General features: G+C 41.7%; 1 protein-coding gene across 2 annotated transcripts in view; it reads right to left on the reverse strand.

Annotated features, from left to right (window-relative positions):
* Window positions 1-23055, reverse strand: part of LOC119859694 (serine/threonine-protein kinase TNNI3K) — a 194742-nt gene that overhangs the window by 159790 nt on the left and 11897 nt on the right. For both annotated transcript variants that reach the window (XM_043520182.1, XM_043520181.1), the window contains 4 exons: window positions 22899-23007; window positions 6218-6303; window positions 4365-4462; window positions 1289-1399 (listed from right to left, as the gene is read on the reverse strand). In XM_043520182.1, coding sequence (XP_043376117.1) covers window positions 1289-1399; window positions 4365-4462; window positions 6218-6303; window positions 22899-23007 — 404 coding nt within the window. The remainder of the gene's footprint in view (window positions 1-1288; window positions 1400-4364; window positions 4463-6217; window positions 6304-22898; window positions 23008-23055) is intronic.

Raw genomic sequence — 23055 nt, forward strand, 5'->3', positions numbered from 1 at the left:
TGAGGTGATTGTGACTGCACAATTGATTACACAACTGGGAATATAGTGACCAATGTGCTCTATATTACCTTCTTTGTAATTTCTTGTTGTTTTCCTGCATTCCTTGCCCACCAGCCCTATTTCAGGAAATCTGTAAAGTGTTTTTCCATAAGTTAGCCTAGTTTTGTTGTTTTGTAAAAGTCAGTCATTTCAATTTAAGCAGCAGAACTAAGAGAACACAAATAATTGTGCATTTATGATTATGTTTTCAATTGTGAATCTTTCATTACAAAAGTAATTCTGCACACATAATATTAAACACTTCAAGAAATATATTTTAAAAATAAATAAATTAGATTGAGTTAATTGTTGCCAGGGCAACGCAAAGGAGATGATATGAGAAGCCATTGAATTGAGGATGGAAAGTGATAGGCTAACAGGTTCATGACTAAAAGCATGTTTAGATAAGGAGGGGCCGGACTGCAGCCTCCAATGGAACTCCTCTCCCCTTCCCCCTCCCCACACCTGAGAAGCAGGTTCTGGAGGAAGAAATCCTTTCAAGGATCCCCTCACTGAATTCCTCCAGATCATTATGTCAGGGAGGGAGAGCCATAGGGCTTGCGCCCAAGCTTGGTGGAATCCCAGAAGTCCACAAAAAGCAATGGCCAATGCTGTACCTCAACAGCTGGATGGCTCGGTTGAATCCACATATTAGGGACTTCCCCTGACTGCAGCTGCTCCTGGGATCCCCAGATGGAACTCACAGAGAAGGTAATACAGAAATCTGTGCCCCCTCCCTGAGTGCAGAACATGCATTTAGCTTGTGAAGCATAATCTACAGGATCTGGAGAAGGAGATGAAACAGTGCCACAGAGCCCTCACTTCCACACTGGAGCAGAGCTTCCCTTCCATACACAGATCTGGGGAGGAAGCAATGATCCCACCAAGGGTACTCATATGCATTCATGTCACCGCAAATCTTTTGTTAAATTCTTTGATATTAATAAAGGAATAGCACTGGTTCCCAACAAGACTTAAAACATTTTATACAAAGAGCAGGAGATGTATGAATATGCCTGGTACATTTACTCATGTGTATTCTATGTACACGCAAACCAAGAGAAACTTTTAAAATCCTAATAGCCTCTCCAAGGGGTTATGAAGTGTCAGTAAATGAAGCTTGGATTTACTGAGTTATTGATGTGCTGTTTTGTCTGTGTTTTAAGCAGTAACAAGCTAAAAGATAAATGAGCTGATTAATCAGGCCATTCACTCTCATCATTTCCTGTGCAGAAGAGCAAAAACGTACCTCATGATGACCAGCTATTGTAGCAATATGAAGCGCCGTAAGAGCTCCGTATCCAACTTGCTGAATGTCAGCTCCACCATGCAGCAGGGCTGTCACAAGTTCTGCACTGTCCTACAATGCACACATTTCAAATGTTTTTGTTATGGCAATAGACATCTCTAAATCTGTGTGTCTCCCTGATTTTATGAGATATTTAAATATCACTTAGCCTCAGCCTCATTTTTAAATGCTTGTATGCACTATTTTACATATCCGAACCATTAGAGTGTCAAGCCCAGAAGAAGGGCACATTAGGACTTCTCAGGATCTACGAAGGAAATCCCACAAATACACAGGACAGTGTGCTGAATACCAGATTTATGAGCTTGGTATTTTGGATGAGTCTTCTTGTTGACAACATAATGGGCTAAAGCGTGGCTGATATTCCTGCCAGATATAACAATGGCAATGGAAATCATAGTAATAATAGTAATAATTTGTTGAGACTGTAAGATCAGTTCACAAACCATGTGTTACGAGGGACAATATCCAATTGAGGTGGATATTATTGAACTCATTTACGAAGGGGTACACTTATGCACAGAGAAATGAAGTAACTTGCTTGGGATCACTCAGTGAGTCAATGGCAGAACCATGAACAGAAACCAGGACAATTCCCAATCCCCTGTTCTAACTGCAAAACTAGACTTGTTCCTGTATTGAGCCAGATCCTCAACTGATTCCAATGGAGCTATGGTAATTTACATCAGCTGAGTAATTGGCCATCAGCCAGCTTTGAAATCAAACATCTTCAAATGGCTATTCAGCATCCAATAGGAGCACACATAACACTGCCTGTCATGCTGACTAGTACTGTCCCGTGGTTTCCTTGTACTTCACTGTCTGTATCCATCCATCCATTGTCTCACGTCTTAGACTTAGATTGTATTCTCTTTGGGGCAGGGACCAGCTCTTTGTTGTTGTTGTTCTGTGTTGATCTGCTTAGCATAATGGGGTCCTGGTCTATACCTAGGGCTCCTAAGTGTTACAGTAAAAAAATCATAAATAATAAGACCACAACAGCAAGAGATGCTCAAGCTCATGCTGCCACCACAGCTCACTCTCCCTGTATTATATACAGAAATGAGTGTAGACTATGAATGAATCAGCAGTACAGAACTTGCAGTGGAGATGTAACTGCTGACCTATGCCATTTTGTTAATGTTGAAAATCTATGTGTTCAGCTTACTGGAGTAATTATCAACTTCCACATGAGATCATGAACTACAGTATTTCCTAACACCACCCTCCCTGCCAAATTGTAATTCTAAAAAGAAAAGCAATCTTTTTAGGCCCAAGACTATGTATGGAAGAAGGTTCTGTATTACTGGATGTGATATTTTAACCTGAATTTAGTAAAGAAAAAAACCCTGAAAATAAAATGGCTTCAGCTAGGAATTCCTTGAAGAATTCCTTTCCCAAGTGATAACTTGGTCCAGCCTCCTTAGTTCTGCCATGATCCCATCAAAACTCACAAGGTAATCTGGCCATAGCCCAGACACTGAGTGCCATTAAAAAGTCATCCGTTACCAACACTTACCACACCATGGTATCTGGGATCCCTATATTTTCCTATGCTTTCTATATACAATAATTTTAATACAATAGATGCTATGGTGTGTTAACTGTTGGTAAATCCTGCAGCCTTAAAATTTCAAATGTCCTGCAAAAGAAATTTCAGACTGTATATTTGATTCCAAAATTCTCAATTTGCAATGTTTTGCTTAGCTTCATGGAATCCAATCAGAGCACAGAAAAAGTATTGTGTGACTAACTAATATCCTGATTCAAGAAATCACTTAAGCATATGCTTAACTTTCAGTATCATCCTACATTTCATTGACTTCACTGTATGCATTGAAAATTGTGAGCAGACAAAGCAGCATTGACTAAAGAAACTCAGAAATTAGTCCCATCTAATTAATACTTTCAAGAATATTGGAATCTGTTTGCAAATAATTTTTAATTAAGAAATGAAAGGTAAAATTTCTCAAATAACTTATCACCACTCTACTTGAGAGTAAGGCAACAACATTCCTGTAAGGCATTTAGCTCATTGTGCAACATTGCTTATGAATGAAAGCTTTCTTTATGACTGCTATTGACCATCATCCAACATTCTGAAGCATAAGATTTAATTACCCTTATTATTTTGATTGGCACGTGTCAATGTAATTGTTATCAGTGGTCATAAAATTAAACTAGTATAAGAATTACAGAAATAAACAAAGAAATAGCAAGTTATCATAGTCAGGGCCGTCCCTGGGGGTGGGGTGCGGGGCCCGGGGTGGAAGTGACAAATCCATCACTTCTGGGACCAACACATCACTTCCGGAACTGTCTGCACTCGGTGTCAGTCAATCACACCGGCCCATGGGGCCCCCCAAAGCTTGGGGCCCGGAGCAATTGCCCCAATTCGCCATACCCAAGGGACGGCTCTGATCATATTACAATAATTAGAAAAGAAAAGACTGTCTTGTGGTGAGCAAACAGAAAGTTAAGCCAGGAACTTTCAGTTCCAGCTCTGACAATAGATTTACTGTATAATTTCAGGCAAGTCACTTACTCTCTCTGTGCATTAAATTTCTCTGTCTGTAAAATGGGGATAACAACAGTGCTTCGGGGCAGGTGTTGTCTTTACTTTTCTGCTTCATTCATCACCAATCACAATGTCAGTTCTTAACAATAGGTAAATTAAAAGTAAAATAAAATAAACAAACATTACAGCTGACTGGGGAACTTTAGCTGAAACAAAGTTGTGACAAAAAACAAGGTGGGGAATCAGCAAAGCTTTTGTGAAAATGTTTTTCTTTCTGTAACCATAATCATAACAATACGTCTCTAACTCACAGACATGTTGTGAGGTTTAATTAAATAGTGTCCATGAAAGATGCTAAGTCCATAGTATTTTAATGTGTGCAAGCATTTATAAGTAATTTTCCTATATATGGTATGCAAGGCGTAAAGATTGTAATTGGGATTAGTAATTTAGAGAGACCAGACTACCAAACATATTGACTTCTCATTTCTAATTTACCTTGTAAGATGCCAAATGCAGAGCTGTAAATCCATTTCTTGTTAACCTGGATGGACGCAACCCTTTTAGCATAAGAGTTCTAATATGGGATTTGTTACCTTTATAATAAAAATTGGAAAGAGAAGTCATTTACAGAAAAGAACATACAAACGAAGGCAATCAGCTAAGAGCTTCCACACTTAGTATGTGGCTCAGATCAGATCTCAACACTTTTATTCACATTTGCAGTATTCAAAATGCAAGCAATAGTCCTTGAAATGGACAGTGTTACTTGGATTTAGAATTAAATGGCAGATTGTGGCACCTTTGCATGGGTGTACAATCGGAAGGGAATGGATTGCTCTCTGTTCTAGCGTCTCCTGACTTTGCTAGTGACTCCAAAGTGGATAGGGAAATGATGACGCCTTCAACATGTGGCAGGCACCATCCCCTTATGGTACCAGTCACCGTCAGGCACAATCTAGCCATTAACAGGAACACTTGTGGCACTGGGCATCTATTCGCTTGCTAATCTCATTCAATCTTTGAGGGAGGACTTTTTAGAGATATTTGAGGTGCTAAAAACTCCTGTTTCAGCATGAGACTCGCTCCCTCCCTCCCTGTCTTACAAGTTGGGTTTCCTGGACACATACCTTGCCAATTGATCCTTCCAAAAGTGATGCTCCACCTGGCGCCTTTATAGTTTATTATTACTGGGATAGTAGTTTATAGGAATACTAGTGAACCATAGCATGAAGACACTCTCATCTCCTGCCACCTCTGTCTTATTCACGTGAGTGCTGTGATCCAGATTATGGCTGCGTCCTGCACAGCTATGCTAGAAGAAGATGCTCTCTCCCTCAGAGTTGCCACAATTTAGCTCACATTGTGACTACACAATAGTCCATTTCTTAATGAACTCTCAACATGTGGCAGGGCACCACCCCCTTATGGTACCAGTCAGCAACAGGCACAATCTAGCCGTTAATGGGAACAGACTGTTCTAAAACTGCCTAAAACAATCCAGGTGGTCTCTTAGGTCTTGCACACACTGAAGCTAATGGCAAGCTCCCACTGATTTCAATGGTGTATAGTCAGGTTCTTAATGATTATACATCTGGGCCCAGATTCAGCAAAGCATTTAAATACATGCTTAAGTGCCATGTGGAACTGAAGCCTTAGGGTAAAATCGTCTTTGATTCTGAATGCTGATCTCTGTTGCATATTGTGAAACAAGTGCAAAACACATGAGCACAGTGTGGACAAGAGATCTACAATATGGATCAGAGTAGAAAATTCTACTGTCAGTATGAGTGCCCAGATGACTCTCACATGACTTTTCTTGTTCTCTTGGTTTGCTATCTGCAAGAATCCCATCAGAGAACATTATGGGCTAAAAGTTCTGATTTTTATTTTATCATAATTATTATTATTATTATTTTAATTCACCATGTCGTAAAACATTTTCACAATATTAAAAAAAATTAAATGTTCTCTCTGTGGGAAAAGTATCAACAATTCAACCTTCATACCAATCTATAATGTGAATATTTCATATAGAATAATTACAAAATAAATATAACAACTCATTTCAAGTTATTTGCACATCTGTACTTAACTATGCATCAGAGTTGATTGGAATTTTTGCTAGATTGAAGAATTATTTAGAAAGGAGCTTAAAGTTTACTTGGAGCCACTCCACCTTGTCACTACAGTTTAGAGTGTTGTAGCTAATGCTTACCAGAGCATCAACAAGGACAATGCAAAGAAGGCAAATAGTTAAAAAATATAATGTTCCTGTGGGTTATTAAACAGATTAAATCACTAACCATGTAAATAATATGCTTAAAGAGTATGAAAGTACAAATACTTACCACCGCAAATACAACATAAATGAAGAAGAGAGAGCCCATTTTCCGTGCGGTAATTTAAATTGACTTTGCTAAAGGCTTCATCAGAGCTGAAAAAAGAGATTTTACAGATGATCACAGTTTTCAACTTTTAGCATATTTTCTTTTATTTCAAACATTCAAAAAGAGAAATCTCACTGTCGTTTCACTTATTACCAACACTGTAAATCCCGAGGTACTTCACTGATGTCAATGGATTAATCTACATTTATCATAAAATATCAGGGTTGGAAGGGACCTCAGGAGGTCATCTAGTCCAACCCCTTGCTCTAAGCAGGACCAATCCCCAATTTTTGCTCCAGATCCTTAAAGGGCCCACTCAAGGATTGAACTCACAACCCTGGGTTTAAGCAGGCCAATGCTCAAACCACGGAGCCATCTACTGTTGCAAGTGAAACCTGAATCCAACTCTTACTTTTTCCTGAGCTATATTTCTATTTTGACATTATTTCTATACATACATATACAAACAGCTACATTATAAGAATAAAGGGAGAAGAAAGCTTCTTTTAAGAAGAAAAATAATCTGCTATAAGTAGAAAGGTTCTTTCTTTCCCCTCCATCCCATCTTTCAAGGTGATAAAAGTGATAGAAAAAATTAGAAAAACTATGTATTCATTTCTAATGAGTCCAATAACATGGTATCTGGGGGAATGAAAGAGGCAGTGAATCTAATTTCAAAGAATACTCAAGTATAGACCTTGCTGAAAATAGTTTCTGTTCCCCATATGACACATATATAGATGGGCAGTGAAGCACTTTCAAATGAATACCCGTTAAGACGCTAGTAAAAGGAACAAACTCCCTGTCTACTAGGGCATACAATGCCTTCCCCGTAAGAGTGGTGGAAACTTGTAGAACATATAAGCAAAAAAATTTTCCACTGAAAACTGACAAAAATTTATAATATTCCACAAAACCCAGACAAGTGCTTTCTTCTTTTGAATGAAGAGCACTGAATTTTAAAATGCAATGGAAATCGATCTATTAAAGGAGTAAATATATATGACAAAAATGGCTTTTGAGGGTGCCAAATTACAGTTCATAAGACAAAAGAATTAGAATACGAGGGATAATACAATTTTGTGCCATGCAGTTAGGTTTTTGACTTGTTTCTACCATATCTGCCAAACGTCCTTCCTGCAAAGCTTAGTGTTACATGGTTAAATCTGCTAATAAGCTTTACGCTAGCTCCTAACTGCACAGAAACATATTGCAAATCTTACACCTGTTTTATAGTATGTCCAATAGTTGTTGAAACACATTTCTTGGCAGGAAGAGCAAAATTCATTGGCACATTTTCCTTTTTACTGACCGTAAGGCGTTTAAAATATAACACATACTAACGATAAATGTGAATACTCTTGGCAAAAGTAGCACCCATAGCAGACAGTGGTGTGCAGAGGAGAAGGAAGGAGTGGAATTGCATTGTCCACATTGTAGTACCTCAAGGCATCATATGGTTTGTGAGTCATATCACCGCTAATGATTCTGGAAAAGGAGAGAGTGTACCACAAAGTAGCTTTTGTTGTATCTTAAAATCAACTGCTGTACTCCTCCCTAGTGACAGGAGTAGTGCTAAGATGGACCTTGTTGGGTCAAATTTGGGGTAATGCAGACGTAATATGACAATATTGGCCTCCGGGAGCTATCCCAGAGTGCTCCAATGTGACCGTTCTGGACAGCACTTTCAACTCCGATGCACTAGCCAGGTACACAAGAAAAGCCCCTGTTTGGTCAGCGTGGCAAGCTCAGCAACACAGGTGACCATGCAGTCCCCCCAGAACTGCAAACGAGCTCCAGCAAGGAGCAAGCAGGAGACACTTGATCTGATTGCTGTATGGGGAGAAGAATCTGTGCAGGCCGAACTCTGATCAAAAAGAAGAAATGCTAATATATATGCCAAAATTGAACAGGGCATGGTAGAGAGAGAGGCTACAACAGGGACACACAGCAGTGCCGTGTGAAAGTTAAGAAGCTCAGGCAAACCTACCAAAAGACAAAGGAGGCAAATGGTTGCTCCGGGTCAAAGCCCCATACATGCCGCTTCTATGATCAGCTCTATGGTATTGTAGGGGGGACCCTACCACTACCCCATCACTGTCCATGGACACCTGCAAGCGGGGAGTCTCACACAACAGGGAGGAGGATTTTGTGGATGAAGAAGAGGAGGAGGAGAATGCACAGCAGGCAAGTGGAGAATCTGTTCTCCCCAGCAGCCAGGATCTTTTCATCACCCTGGAGCCCATAACCTCCCAAGGTGGGTTCCCGGACCGTGAAGCCGAGAAGGCACCTCTGGTGAGTGCACATTTGTAACTACAGTACAGGGTTTAAAAGCAAGTGTGTTTCATGTTTGATTTGCCCTGAAAAATTGGGATGCATTCACAGCCAGTACAGCTACTGGAAAAGTCTGTTAACATGTCTGGGGATGGAGCAGGAATCCTCCAGGGACATCTCCATGAAGCTCTCCTGGAGGTACTCTGAAAGCCTTTGCAGAAGATTTCTGGGGAGGGCAGCCTTATTCCGTCCTCCATGGTAGGACACTTTACTACGCCAAGCCAGTAGCAAGTAGTCTGGAATCACTGCAGCACAAAGCATGGCAGTGAATGGTCCTGGGGTTTGGTTGCATTCAGGCAACATTTGGTCTATATCTTTCTGTGTTAGCCTCAGGAGAGTGCTAGCATTCACAGTCACCTGGTTGAAATAAGGAAATTTTTGTAAGGGAACAGTAAAAGGACCCGGTTCATGCTGGGCTGTTTCTGCTTGGCTAAAAAGAATCATCCCTGAGAATAGCCACATAGTGGGGTGGAGGAAGGGGTTTGCTGTATATCTACCCAAAAACCGCAGCCTCTTCTTTTAAATGGCAAACCCTACCATCATTGCTTGCTATGGGAAAGGAGGGCACTGCCATTTGAAACCATTCCCACATGTTATGAAGGTGGAAGAAATGTACCCTTTGGCTTACCATGGCTGCCTGGAACTGAATTCTGTTGCCCAGCCATGTGTGATGTGTCCCCATATGTGCAGGCGCTCAATATAAAAGGCAAAATGTAACCTTGTACCTAAAGCACATGTGCTGTCTGCTATGAATTGCTTGATTCACTGTGAAAGAGTCTCCCTTTTGTTCTCAGAAATGTATCATCTTAAATTTTACTCTCCCTTTTTATCTCCCCCCAGGTGCAAATGTTTCTATGCTCCCCCTATCATCTCCATCCCTGAGGTTATCACATATTAGAAGGCGAAAAAAACTGCACTCACAATGACATGTTTTCTGAGCTCATGCACTGATAGGGCACAGCTGAATTCATGGAGGCATTCAGTGAAGGAGGCAAAGAAAGCATTAAGTGAGCACAATGAGAAGAGGCAGGAGGCTATGCTGAGGCTAATGGGGGAGCAAACGGACATGATCAGGCATCTGGTGGAGCTGCAGGAAAGGCTACAAGAGCACAGACCGCAGCTGCATCCACTGTATAACTACTTGCCCTCCTCCCCGGGTTCCATAGCCTCCTCACCCAGACCCCCGAGAATGCAACCGGGCATACAGCCACTCCATTCTAGAGGACGGCCCAACAGAAGGCTGTCATTCAAACAATTTGATTTGTAGTGTGGCTACAATAAGCAATGTGGCCTTGTCCTTCCCTCCACCCCTACCCCACCTGGGCTACCTTGTCAGTTATCTCACTTTTTTTTTAATTAATAAAGAAAGAATGCATGGTTTCAAAACAATAGTGACTTTATTTTCTTTGCCAGCAGTGATCGAAGTGGGGAGAGTGGTTGGCTTACAAGGAATTAAAATCAACAAAGGGGACGGGTTGCATCAAGGAGAAACACAACTGTCACACCATAGCCTGACCAGTCATGAAACTGGTTTTCAAAGCCTCTCTGATGCACCGTGTGCCTAGCTGTGCTCTTCTAATTGCACTGGTGTCCAGCTGCTCAAAATCGGCCTCCAGGTGATTTGACTCAAACTCCCACCCCGCCATAAATGTCTCCCTCTTACTCTCACAGATATTATGGAGCACACAGCAAACAGCAATAACAATGGGAATATTAGTTGCACTGAGGTCTATCCTAGTCAGCAAACAGTGCCAGCGAGCTTTTAAGTGTCCAAAGGCACATTCTACCACCATTCTGCTCTTGCTCAGCCTATAGTTGAACTGCTCCTTACTACTGTCCAGGCTGCCTGTGTACGGCTTCATGAGCCATAAGAGCAAGGAGTAGGCTGGGTCCCCAAGGATAACTATTGGCATTTCAACATCCCCAATGGTAATTTTCTGGTCTGGGAAGTAAGTTCCTTCTTGCAACTGCTCCAACAGCCTGGAGTTCCTAAAGATGCGAGTGTCATGCACCTTTCCCGGCCATCCCACGCTGATGTCAGTGAAATGTCCCTTGTGATCCACCAGTGCTTGCAGCACCATTGAGAAGTACCCTTTGCGGTTTACATACTGTTTGGCAAGGTGGTCCGGTGCCAAGATAGGGATATGCGTTCCATCTATCGCCACACCACAGTTAGGGAACCCCATTGCAGCAAAGCCATCCACTATGACCTGCACATTTCCCAGAGTCACTACCTTTGTTAGCAGAAGGTCCGTGATTGCATTGGCTGCTTGGGTCACAGCAGCCCCCACAGTAGATTTTCCCACTCCAAATTGATTCCTGACTGACTGGTAGCAGTCAGGCATTGCAAGCTTCCACAGGCTTCTCTATCGCCACTCGCTTCTCAACTGTCAGGGCACTCTCATCTTGGTATTCCTGTGCTTCAGGGCGGGGGAAAGCAACTCACAAAGTTTCAGGAAAGTGGCCTTACACATGCGAAAGTTTCATCCCTGCAAAACTATGCGGTCCCACCAGGCTGTGCTTGTTTGTCAGCCCAGAATCAGAGTTCCACTGTATCAGTCTGCCCCACTGCCACCATGATGTCCCAATTGCCACATCCCGTGCTTTCAGGAACGTCCATGTCCATGTCCTCCTCACAATCATCCTCATGCTGGCGGCTCCTAGCCAGGTTCTGCACATACTGCAGGATAATGCGTGAGGTGTTTACAATGCTCACAACAGCAGCAGTGAGCTGAGCGGGCTCCATGCTCGCTGTGCTATGTCATCTACAGGGGTAACCCAGGAAAAAAGGTGCGAAATGATTGTCTGCCGTTGCTTTCACGGCGGAAGGGAGGGGAGACTGACGACATGTACCCAAACCACCTGTGACAATGTTTTTGCCCTATCGGGCATTGGGAGCTTAACTCAGAATTCCAAAGGGCAGTGGAGACTGCGGGACCGCTCTGTGAGTCGATGCTAGCCAAGGTATTGAGGATGCACTCTGCCAACTTAATGCACTTAGTGGGGATATACAAAACTGACTGTATAAAATCACTTTCTAAAGTTCGACTTCTATAAAATCGATCTAATTTCATAGTGTAGACTTACTTAGGTAAGTTTTCAATAACATTACTAGCACCCATGCACTGAATATATATTCTTTTCAATCAATGGTCTTCCTTAGGGTCAATTGGGAATGTGAGGAGGTTAACCATGAAGCTAATTCAGCTTCAAACTCAGGTGGCCTACTGTATATATGTCAGCTAATTTTCACTATTACTTTATGTTATACATTAACATGTTGGAAGTTGTGCGAGGATGGGCTGCTGGGTACATTTTATATAAACGTTGCTTATTCATAGAAGATGCTATACATGGGTATCTGAGGGTGTGGAAGAAATTGTGTGTAATATATGTCCATTTTATTAAGCCTGCATTGTAATGCATATGCAGAAGAGGTCAGTATTCAGGAGGTATGTGCAATCTGAACTCTGGCATTTCGTGATTTTTGAAGGCAACTTGAACATTCTCTTAACCTCAGTAGTCATGTTTTGCCTTTCCAATGTCAAAAAAATAAAAACATCCCTAATTTTAGTTCTGGATTCATAGCTCAAGGAAATATGTAGATGTAGGACTCTATATTACGGGTGTCTAGGACTTGAGAGGGTAAGAAAAAGCAGGAGTGAGAGGATCCAGGATATGGCCTGAGTCCAGGGAGGACAGAAGTACTGTGAAAACAGAGTTCTCACAGAAATTCCTTTCCCAAAACTACCATTAATGTCAATCAGAGTTACTCACTCTTGTGCATCAACAAGGATATGGACCCTACAATGTTCAGCAGTGAAATGTGTGATTAAATAGCCCTGTTTTTCTGCTTAGTTTATTGCATTGGAATGACACATTTTAAAATCAATTTTAGAACTATTTCTAGACCCTCATTCAGACTTTCCATTAACTTCTAGTAAAATGTTTCTGGCTTTGATGTGTTCAATTAAAATATAGTTATAAGCCACACCCATCCTAAGAAAGAAATGCAATTTCCTTTCTTTTTGCACTCTCTATAGTAATGGCACATAAAGCTCTCAGGTAACTGACCATCTACTGTAAAATTCGAAGTTCAGTTTCGTTTTTAATTTTCCTCTACATTTTTGGAATATCATGATATGTTTTAATATAACCTAATGATTTTATGGTGCTTGCACCTTGGTGAGGTGACTAATTAAAATGAAGTAATTATTATTAATAGATTTCTAATAATATATCTCTCAAAAAGGATGAATAGCCATTCTGACTCATTAAAAATAGAATGCATCATTCACACTGGATGCTTGCATCTTTTTTCTGCAAAAAATAAAGAACATACTTGTTAAAAATGTTGGTCTTTGTATTTTTATGATACATTAAGCTCTGTTCTCCATGTGTACTACTAAAGTGAGTACTACTCTTTTCCAGAACAGCACAAGTCAAAGCCCCAAAACGGAATTCATTAATAAAAATAAAACTAGAAAAACTGACAATAAAATGAATGAGTAAATTAAAGCTGCCTCATGTATTGCAAATAAAGATGTACTGTATTTTATAATATAATAGACAATTACACTGGGCATTCCTGCCCCCTCATGATTAATGACATCTTATACAAAGGCAGTAACCTCTGCATAGTTACAGTTACACCCATCTCCCCTTATAAAGCCCTCAATAAACAGCCACTGTAACTTGGCTTGGATAATTCCTGAAGGCCTGGAAAGTGCTACATTTATTTTTGAAGCAAGGGAGAATGATCAATTTCCTTCAACTTTGCAGAAACAATCTGATTTTGAGTTACAGGTAATTAAATAATAAGCCTGATTAGAAATTTTGGCTTTTGTCTAACATTTCTCTGTCTCCTTATAGGGCAAATCATCTCATTACTACTCCTTTAAATAGTCTAAGTAGTTAAATCTCTTTGAAAACTACTGTGTGGACAATTCAGGCCCCATTGATATCAACAGGATTTTTTTGCCAGTGAGTTCAGTGGGATTAAGATCAGTCACTATGGATTTAGTTCAGCAGAACACAAAATACAAGCTTAATTTGGATGTGCTTAAATCCATTCTGATTCAGCAAACCACTTGAGGATGTTTAACTTTAAACATGTGCGTAAGTCCCATAGATGTCTATTAAATGTAATACAATTCCTCCTACAAATGTAAAACCACTGTTAAATGAGATCAGAACCAGGGCCTGTTTTAATAAGTTATTCATTTTAAGTATAGACAAAAGCCTTTAAACTAGAGAGATGTGCTAAGTGTTAACTTGCACCATCATGGCTGCTGGCTTTTTGCAATGAATTATTCCATCTTTTCAAAGTTTTTATTTTTGGGGGTGGGGGGTTAGGGGTGGGGGGAGGATAGTGGGCTTGGCATCAGCAGAACTGAATTCCAACATTTCCACAGTTAGTTCCATACCAAATTGGGTTGAGAAGTTGAAATTTTCAAAAATTTATTTCCAAAAAATTTTTATTTGGAAATGTTGAAACATTTTGTTTCAACATTTTCAACAAAAACAAAACATTTTCTCAAAACAAAATATTTCAGCATACCCCAAATCAAAATGTTTCTTGTTTGGTTTCTTGAAGTGATTTGAAATGCTTTGTTTCAAGTCAGTTCAGCATTAAATTTTATTTACCCATTGTGGTGCATTGCCTCATGGGAACTGTAGTTCAGAAATCTCATGCCTCCCACTTGACCTTCTGGGCCAGGATCCCTGGCTGGATTATACCTCCCATGACAAACCTAGATTCATGTTACTCCTGTGATGCATCTTGCTTGGCCAAAGAGAAATCCACACTGTATTATGGGAGATATAGTCCTCCAAGGAGCTCAGCCCATAGGAGAGAATGGGGGCCCAAACTAGAATTCCAATGCAATTGTTAATAGGGAAATAAATACAAGTTGGTGTTTTATTGAACTGATTTGAAATGAAACATTTTGGGTCATTTCAACAAAACAAAATATTCCCAACAGGTAAAAACAACCCAAAATTTCATTTCAAGTTTTCCAACAGAAAATTTCATTATAAGGAAGATTTTTCCAAAGAAAATTTCAATTTTGTGGAAACCGCGTTTCCCATCACAAAATCATCCCAACAGAAATTCCAGACATGCTCCAGCAACTAACTTAGGGTATGTCTACACTACGAAATTAGGTCGAATTTATAGAAGTCGGTTTTGTAGAAAGCGTTTTTATACAGTCGAGTGTGTGTGTCCCCACAAAAATACTCTAACTGCATGTAGTTGGAGGACTGTGTCCACAGTACCGAGGCAACCGTCGACTTCTGGAGCTTTGCACTGTGGGTAGCTATCCCACAGTTCCCGCAGTCTCCACCGTCCATTTGAATTCTGGGTAGAAATCCCAGTGCCTGATGGGGCTAAAACATTGTCACGGGTGGTTCTGGGTACATATCGTCAGGCCCCCATTCCCTCCCTCCCTCCATCCATAAAAGCAAGGGCAGACAATCGTTTTGCACCTTTTTTCTTGAGTTACCTGTACAGACGCCATACCATGGCAAGCATGGAACCCGCTCAACCAACCATCACTGTATGTCTCCTGGGTGCTGGCAGACGTGGTACTGCATTGCTACACAGCAGCAGTTTATTGCCTTTTGGCAGCAGACAGTGCAGTATGACTGGTAGCTGTCATCGACGTAGTTCTGGGTGCTCTTTTAACCGGGTGCCTGGGCAAACATGGGAGTGACTCAGCCAGGTCATTTCCCTTGTTTCGTCTCATGGCGATTGAGTCCTACTGGCAGTGCACTGTCTTTTAATCTTCAGCCAGCAGAAGATGATGGCCAGCAGTCATACTGCACTGTCTTCTGACGAGCACCAAAAAGGTGACGATGGCTAGTGGTCGTACTGTACAGTCTGCTGCCAGCAAGATGTATAAAGATAGATGAAGTGGCTCAAAACAAGAAATAGACCAGATTTGTTTTGTATTCATTTTCTCCTCCCTCCCTCCCTCTGTGAAATCAACGGCCTGCTAAACCCAGTTTTGAGTTCTATCCGTGAGACGGCCATTCAGTTTCTCGCAAAGCCACCCCCTTTGTTGATTTTAATTCCCTGTAAGCCAACCCTGTAAGCCATGTCATCAGTCGCCCCTCCCTCCATCAGGGCAACAGCAGACAATTGTTCCGCGCCTTTTTTCTGTGCAGACGCCATACCACAGCAAGCATGGAGCCCGCTCAGATCACTTTGGCAATTAGGAGCACATTAAACACCACACACATTATCCAGCAGTATATGCAGCACCAGAACCTGACAAAGCGAAACCGGGCAAGTAGGCAACGTCAGCGCGGTTATAAGAGCAATGAGGACATGGACACAGACTTCTCTCAAAGCACGTGCCCTGGCAATGTGGGCATCATGGTGCTAATGGGGCAGGCTCATGCGGTGGAATGCCGATTCTGGGCCCGGAAAACAAGCACAGACTGGTGGGACCGCATAGTGTTGCAGCTCTGGGATGATTCCTAGTGGCTGCAAAACTTTTGCATGCGTAAGGGCACTTTCATGGAACTTTGTGACTTGCTTTCCCCTGCCCTGAGGCACAAGAATACCAAGATGAGAGCAGCCCTCACAGTTGAGAAGTGAGTGGCAATAGCCCTGTGGAAGCTTGCAACACCAGACAGCTACCGGTCAATCGGGAATCAATTTGGAGTGGGCAAATCTACTGTGGGGGCTGCTGTGATGTAAGTAGCCAACACAATCAAAGATCCGCTGATATCAAGGGTAGGCCCCCTGGTGGGGCCATAGACGGAACCCATATCCCTATCTTGGCACTGGAGCACCAAGCCTGCGAGTACATAAACCGCAAGGGGTACTTTTCAATAGTGCTGCAAGCACTGGTGGATCACAAGGGACATTTCACCAACATGAACGTGGGTTGGCCGGGAAAGGTACATGACGCTCGTATCTTCAGGAACTCTGGTCTGTTTCAAAAGCTGCAGGAAGGGACTTTCTTTCCACACCAGAAAATAACCGTTGGGGATGTTGAAATACCTATAGTTATCCTTGGGGACCCAGCCTACCCCTTAATGCCATGGCTCATGAAGCCATACATAGGCAGCCTGGAGAGTAGTCAGGAGCTGTTCAACTACAGGCTGAGCAAGTGCAGAATGGTGGTAGAATGTGAATTTGGATGTTTAAAAGCGCGCTGGCGCATTTTACTGACTCAGTTAGACCTCAGCAAAACCAGTATTCCCACTGTTATTACTGCTTGCTGTGCAGGCCACAATATCTGTGAGAGTAAAGGGGAGACGTTTATGGTAGGGTGGGAAGTTGAGGCAAATCGCCTGGCTGCTGGTTACACACAGCCAGACACCAGGGCAGTTAAAAGAGCACAGGAGGGTGCGGTGCACATCAGAGAAGCTTTGAAAACCAGTTTCGTGACTGGCCAGGCTACGATGTGAAAGTTCCATTTGTTTCTCCTTGATGAAACCACCTGCCCCTTGGTTCACTCTACTTCCCTGTAAGCGAACCACTCTCCCCATCTCCCTTCGATCACCGCTTGCATAGGCAATAAAGTCATTGTTGCTTCACATTCATGCATTCTTTGTTAATTCATCACACAAATAGGGGGATAATTACCAAGGTAGCCCAGGAGGGGTGGTGGAGGAGGGAAGGACAAGGCCACACCGCACTTTAAAGTTTAAAACTTATTGAATGCCAACGTTTTGTTACTTGGGCAATCCTCTGGGGTGGAGTGGCTGGGTGGCCGGAGGGCCCCCCACTGCATTCTTGGGCATCTGGGTGAGGAGGCTATGGAACTTGGGGAGGAGGGCGGTTGGTTACACAGGGGCTGTAGCGGCAGTCTGTGCTCCTGCTGCCTTTCCTGCAGCTCAACCATACGCTGGCATATTACTTTGATCCTCCAGCAGACTCAGCATTGAATCCTGCCTCCTCTCATCATGCTGCCACCACCTTTCAGCTTCAGCCCTCTCTTTAGCCCGCCACTTACTCTCTTCAGCCCGCCACCTCTCCTCCCGGTCATTTTGTGCTTTCCTGCACTCTGACATTGTCTGCCTCCATGCATTCATCTGTGCTCTATCAGTGTGGGAGGACAGCATGAGCTCAGAGAACATTTCATCATGAGTGCGTTTTTTTCGCCTTCTAATCTTCGCTAGCCTTTGGGAAGGAGAAAATCCTGTGATCCTTGAAACACATGCAGCTGGTGGAGAAAAAAAAGGGACAGTGGTATTTAAAAAGACACATTTTATGGAACAATGGGTACACTCTTTCACAGTAAACCTTGCTGTTAACATTACATACATAGCACATGTGCTTTCGTTACAAGGTCGCATTTTGCCTCCCCACCGTGTGGCTAACAGCGGGGAACATTTCTGTTCAGCCATAGGCAAACAGCCCAGCAGGAACGGGCACCTCTGAATGTCCCCTTATGAAAAGCACCCTATTTCAACCAGGTGACCATGAATGATATCACTCTCCTGAGGATAACACAGAGAGATAAAGAACGGATGTTCTTTGAATGCCAGCAAACATACACTGCAATGCTTTGTTCTACAATGCTTCCCAGTATGTGTTACTGGCCTGGAGTGGTAAAGTGTCCTACCATGGTGGATGGAATAAGGCTGCCCTCCCCAGAAACCTTTTGCAAAGGCTTTGGGAGTATATTGAGGAGAGCCACAAACGCCAGGGCAAATTAATCATTAAACATGCTGGCTTTTAAACCTTGTATAGTATTTTAAAAGGTACACTCACCAGAGGTCCCTTCTCTGACCGGTGGGTCCGGGAGGCAGTTTTGGGTGGGTTTGGGGGGTACTGGCTCCAGGTCCAGGGTGAGAAACAGTTCCTGGCTGTTGGGAAAACTGGTTTCTCCGCTTGTTTGCTGTGAGCTATCTACAACCTCATCATCATCGTCTTCCTCATCCCCAAAACCTGCTTCTGTGTTGCCTCCATCTCCATTGAAGGAGTCAAACAACACGGCTGGGGTAGTGGTGGCTGAACCCCCTAAAATGGTATGCAGCTCATCATAGAAGCGGCATGTTTGGGGCTCTGACGCGGAGCGGCCGTTCACCTCTCTGGTTTTCTGGTAGGCTTGCCTCAGCTCCTTAAGTTTCACGCGGCACTGCTTCAGGTCCCTGTTATGGCCTCTGCCCTTCATGCTCTGGGAGATTTTCACAAATGTTTTGGCATTTTGAAAACTGGAACGTAGTTCTGATAGCACGGATTCCTCTCCCCATACAGCGATCAGATCCCGTACCTCCCGTTCGGTCCATGCTGGAGCTCTTTTGCGATTCTCGGACTCCATCATTGTCACCTCTGCTGATAAGGTCTGCATGGTCACTTCTGCTGATGAGCTCTGCATGGTCACCTGCAGCTTGCCACACTAGTCAAACAGGAAATTGAAATTCAAAAGTTCACGGGCCTTTTCCTGTCTACCTGGTCAGTGCATCTGAGTTGAGAGTGCTGTCCAGAGCGGTCACAATTGAGCACTCTGGGATAGCTCCCGGAGGCCAATACCATCTAATTGCATCCACAGTACCCTAAATTCGACCCAGCAAAACCGATTTCAGCGCTAATCCCCTTGTCGGGGGTGGAGTAAGGAAATCGATGTTAAGAGCCCTTTAAGTCGAAAAAAAGGGCTTCGTCATGTGGACGGGTGCAGGGTTACATCAATTTGACGCTGCTAAATTTGACCTCAATGCCTAGTGTAGACCAGGGCTTAGAACAGGTTATACAAATCCAGGTCTTTAGGTTCATTCCATTAGGAATGATATTCTAGTAAAAAAGGGGTGTGGAACTGATACATATGAATATGTAAAGCCTATTGATAAAACCAAGAGCTAGACTCCATTCTGAAAAGTTGCATGTATTAGTTTGACTAGCTTCTAGCAAGGCTAAGTTTCCACATCTCTCACTTAGATGGCAGGTATTAGGCATTCAGGAAGCTTGCTGGTCTTGTTTCTATTTTCTTAATGTAAACTGTTCTGATATGGAATAATTCTTCCACACATTACAGTCATATTTTTTTCTTCAGTGACTGTTCTTCATTTACCACTTACTTTTTACTAAGGAAAACAAAATGTTTTGCTCACTATAAAGAAAATCTCATTCTTCAAATATATTATAGCTCCATACGTGTCCTCTCAGGCATAGCATGATTAATGATACTGATGTAAGGCCCATCTATTCTTTCAGATTTTCCTTGAGGAGTGATTGTGGGAAAGAAACTCCAGAGGTTGGGGGAAAACTCCTTTTTGTTAACATCTCATCCCCCTCCCCCACCCACCCGTATGCTTGGAATTTGTGTTTTAATACATTTTGGTGCATGAATTGAGAGATGGATTGATTCACTTGATGAATGAATTTTAAGAGTTTCAAAATACCCAAATATGATTCTATTGGAAAATCACGTCTCCCACTCTCCCTTCTAGAGTTCAGTGACATAAAACAAATGGTAGCATTGAAGGGGATGCGGTCAAGTTCAAAACTCACATATTTCTAAAGATCAAATTCCCTTCCCTGTTAAAAAGACCTCATATATTATAAAAATCTAATTTTTCACCACTTAGGCCATTTGTTTATATTTTCCTTTTCTCTCAACATGGAAGAGGAAAATGGATTTTTAGTTTCTCTGGTTTATAGTCAATTTGTACTCAGTTACGCTTTGTGTTTCTCATATTCTGACAGCAATGGTTTAGTTGCAAACACTGCCAGGCAATGTTTATGTGTTGAAAAGGCTTCCACAGTAATTTTTTTTTAAAATTCATAAAACCATTTCCATTGGTTTTAGATTTTGAAGTTTGTGGTTACAAAGCCTAAATGTGAGTTCCCCAGGGTGCGCTTCGAATCCCCTTCTGAACAAATAAGTCCCTCTTTCAGGAAGTTACTGTGATTGGCTACCCTTCGGAAAAGGGTGGGACTGAGATTAAGGCACTGCACTGACACTTAGGAGATCTGGGTTCAGTTGCCAGCTTTGCAAGAGATTGCTGGTGTGACCTTGGACAAGTCATTATATCAACCTGTGCCCCAATACCACTGTTTCAAAATGGAGATGATAACACTTTTTTTATTCTACCCTTTGTCTGCCTCAATTATTTAGACAGTAAATTCTTCAGGGCAGGTACTTTCTCCCCCTTGTGCTTGTACAGAGACTAACACAATGTCTATCTGAAATGTGTTGTGGCCTCTAGATACTGACATAAAACAAATAGTAAACATGACCAGAACCAATTTTGGCATGTGACAATCCAAAGCACACCCTTTAACAAGTTGTGCAATGGTACACTTACAGCAGAGGGCACATGTGATAATATCAAGAACATCAGTGTGAACTGATGAACAGTATGAACTGTGAAGTCGCATTTTATATCATAAAGCTACATGTTTCTGGCTTTTGGAGGCTGTTTCTTTGCAAAGCATGTCACATAAAGTGAAATTCCATACACAGCTTTTAAAATGTACACAGATGCAAATATGTCCCACCATAATTTTGATGTTGTTTTGGGGAAACTGCATTTAGCCTTACCTTCCTTTTAGCTGCCAAATCTGAGCACAGGAAAGAGAACGCCTTTTCAAAAATCTTCTGCAACTGGTATGTTATGAAGAAAAAGTACTAGCAGAGTGCACAAGTCTTGCCACCCCATATTTCTTCTCCAGCAGTCTCATAACCAACTTCTCCCTGGCCTCTAACCAGTTTCTCAAAATTATTTTTCTTCCTCACTGAACAAAAGATTTTCTCTTGTGTGGGCGAATCCTACCAGCCTCGTTTAATGTCTCCTCAGAGGTGACAAAGCCACACAGAATAATTATCCCATTACTATTAATCTTGGACAAAGACTATAGTCTTCAGACCAGATTCTGATTTTAGATTCACATGGGTACACTGACCAATTCCAATGACCCAGGGTAGATGGGAGAGCTGAACCTGTCGATAGATATTTCAATCCTGATTAAAAGTCAAAAGTCCACTTTTCGGATGTCAGTAACAGAGGGCCCAACCCTGCAATGTGCTAAGTATCAGTAATTCTCATTGACTTCAGTGGGAATTAATAGCATTCTCCACTTAAAAAGAGAAGGTTGACTGACACATTTAATGGTCCTACACTTGGTTTCAGGACAAAGTGGTCAGCTTCCAGTGGCCAGCTAGCCACATAATAAATTATTTTCTTCTCTTTTACCTAATGCAGAGACAAAAATACACTTTCTCCTGCAGCTTAGTGTACTCAATGCTTCAAAGTGTTGAGCATTCTAGCAAAACATTTAAATACACACTTTACAGTTAAGTCAATGGGGTTACTCATATACTTAAAATTAAGCATGTGCTTAAGTGCTTTGTTGGCTCAGACACAGAATGCTCAACACTTTTCAGGATCCAGCCCAATGTAATCAACAATCTGCATTTCAAATTGGGGGTCCAAACAATGGTAATTAACATAGCTGAGTGAATAATCATAATGAATAAGTTAGCTGACCAATTTTGCCTTTTTTATTTGTTAATTGTCTGGCTACAGAACACAATATTTTCTCAAGTGCATTTGATGTTTGAAATTATTTACTAGATAGCTTCCATAAATTAACTCATTCACAAGCCATTTGTTGAGCTCACAGGGTATTTGTTATCCCTTTTAACTTATGGCTAGCAGAAAATTCAGGTCTGGTTAGCTGTTTCAGCTAGGACAAATTGGCAATAGGTATTTCTTTAATGTAAGTTTTCTTTTCAAAGTCCTATTTCCCTGAACACAGAAGGAAACAAACAGCAGGAGACAGTTCCTTTGTTTGCTGATCCAAGCCTGCCTTCCCATAGGTACTCTCTTCCCAAAAAGCTTTTTCTCTGGACTATAACAGTATGTTATCTTATTGGATGAGTAGGAGTTTTAGAATCAGGTTTCCTGATAAAGTGACTACAATTAGGAATTTGAAATTACTTTCAGAAACTATTCTGCCTGCATCTTTGTGTAAAAATCTGCAAATATGCCTGCCAGTAGACTTGTTTGCCAAAGTATTTTTGGAGAATGAACAAAAGGAGGTATGTACACTGCTAAAGCAAATTCATTACAAAATTCAAACATACATTTGCAGTAAAATTTTGGCAGTATTCACCCAGCTCTAGTAATAAGCAGCCATTAATCTTGGTACTAGGATGTGGGACACTGGCCCAGAATTATAAGGACTTACTCCTGAAAACAGATAGCAGATATAAATAGAATGCAGATATAGACTATCCATATGTGCAACACTCATTGACACATATATGAAAACATTTGAAATTACACCAACATTTAAAAACTAATTATTGTTTCTAAATATAATAAACAAGTTTCCAGAATTATTTACCTAAAGACGTGTTTCAGTTCTGTGAACTCCTTTTCTTTGATCTGCAGGTCATCTTCTAATCTTTCTAAGATTATAGCGTATGATTCACTAACTTTCTTCTTCCATTCATCTAACAAGAAAAAGCAAATACGATTCACAATATACTTCATGCCCTATA

Source organism: Dermochelys coriacea, chromosome 8, assembly GCF_009764565.3.
Source record: "Dermochelys coriacea isolate rDerCor1 chromosome 8, rDerCor1.pri.v4, whole genome shotgun sequence".
Classification (NCBI taxonomy): Eukaryota; Metazoa; Chordata; order Testudines; family Dermochelyidae; genus Dermochelys; species Dermochelys coriacea.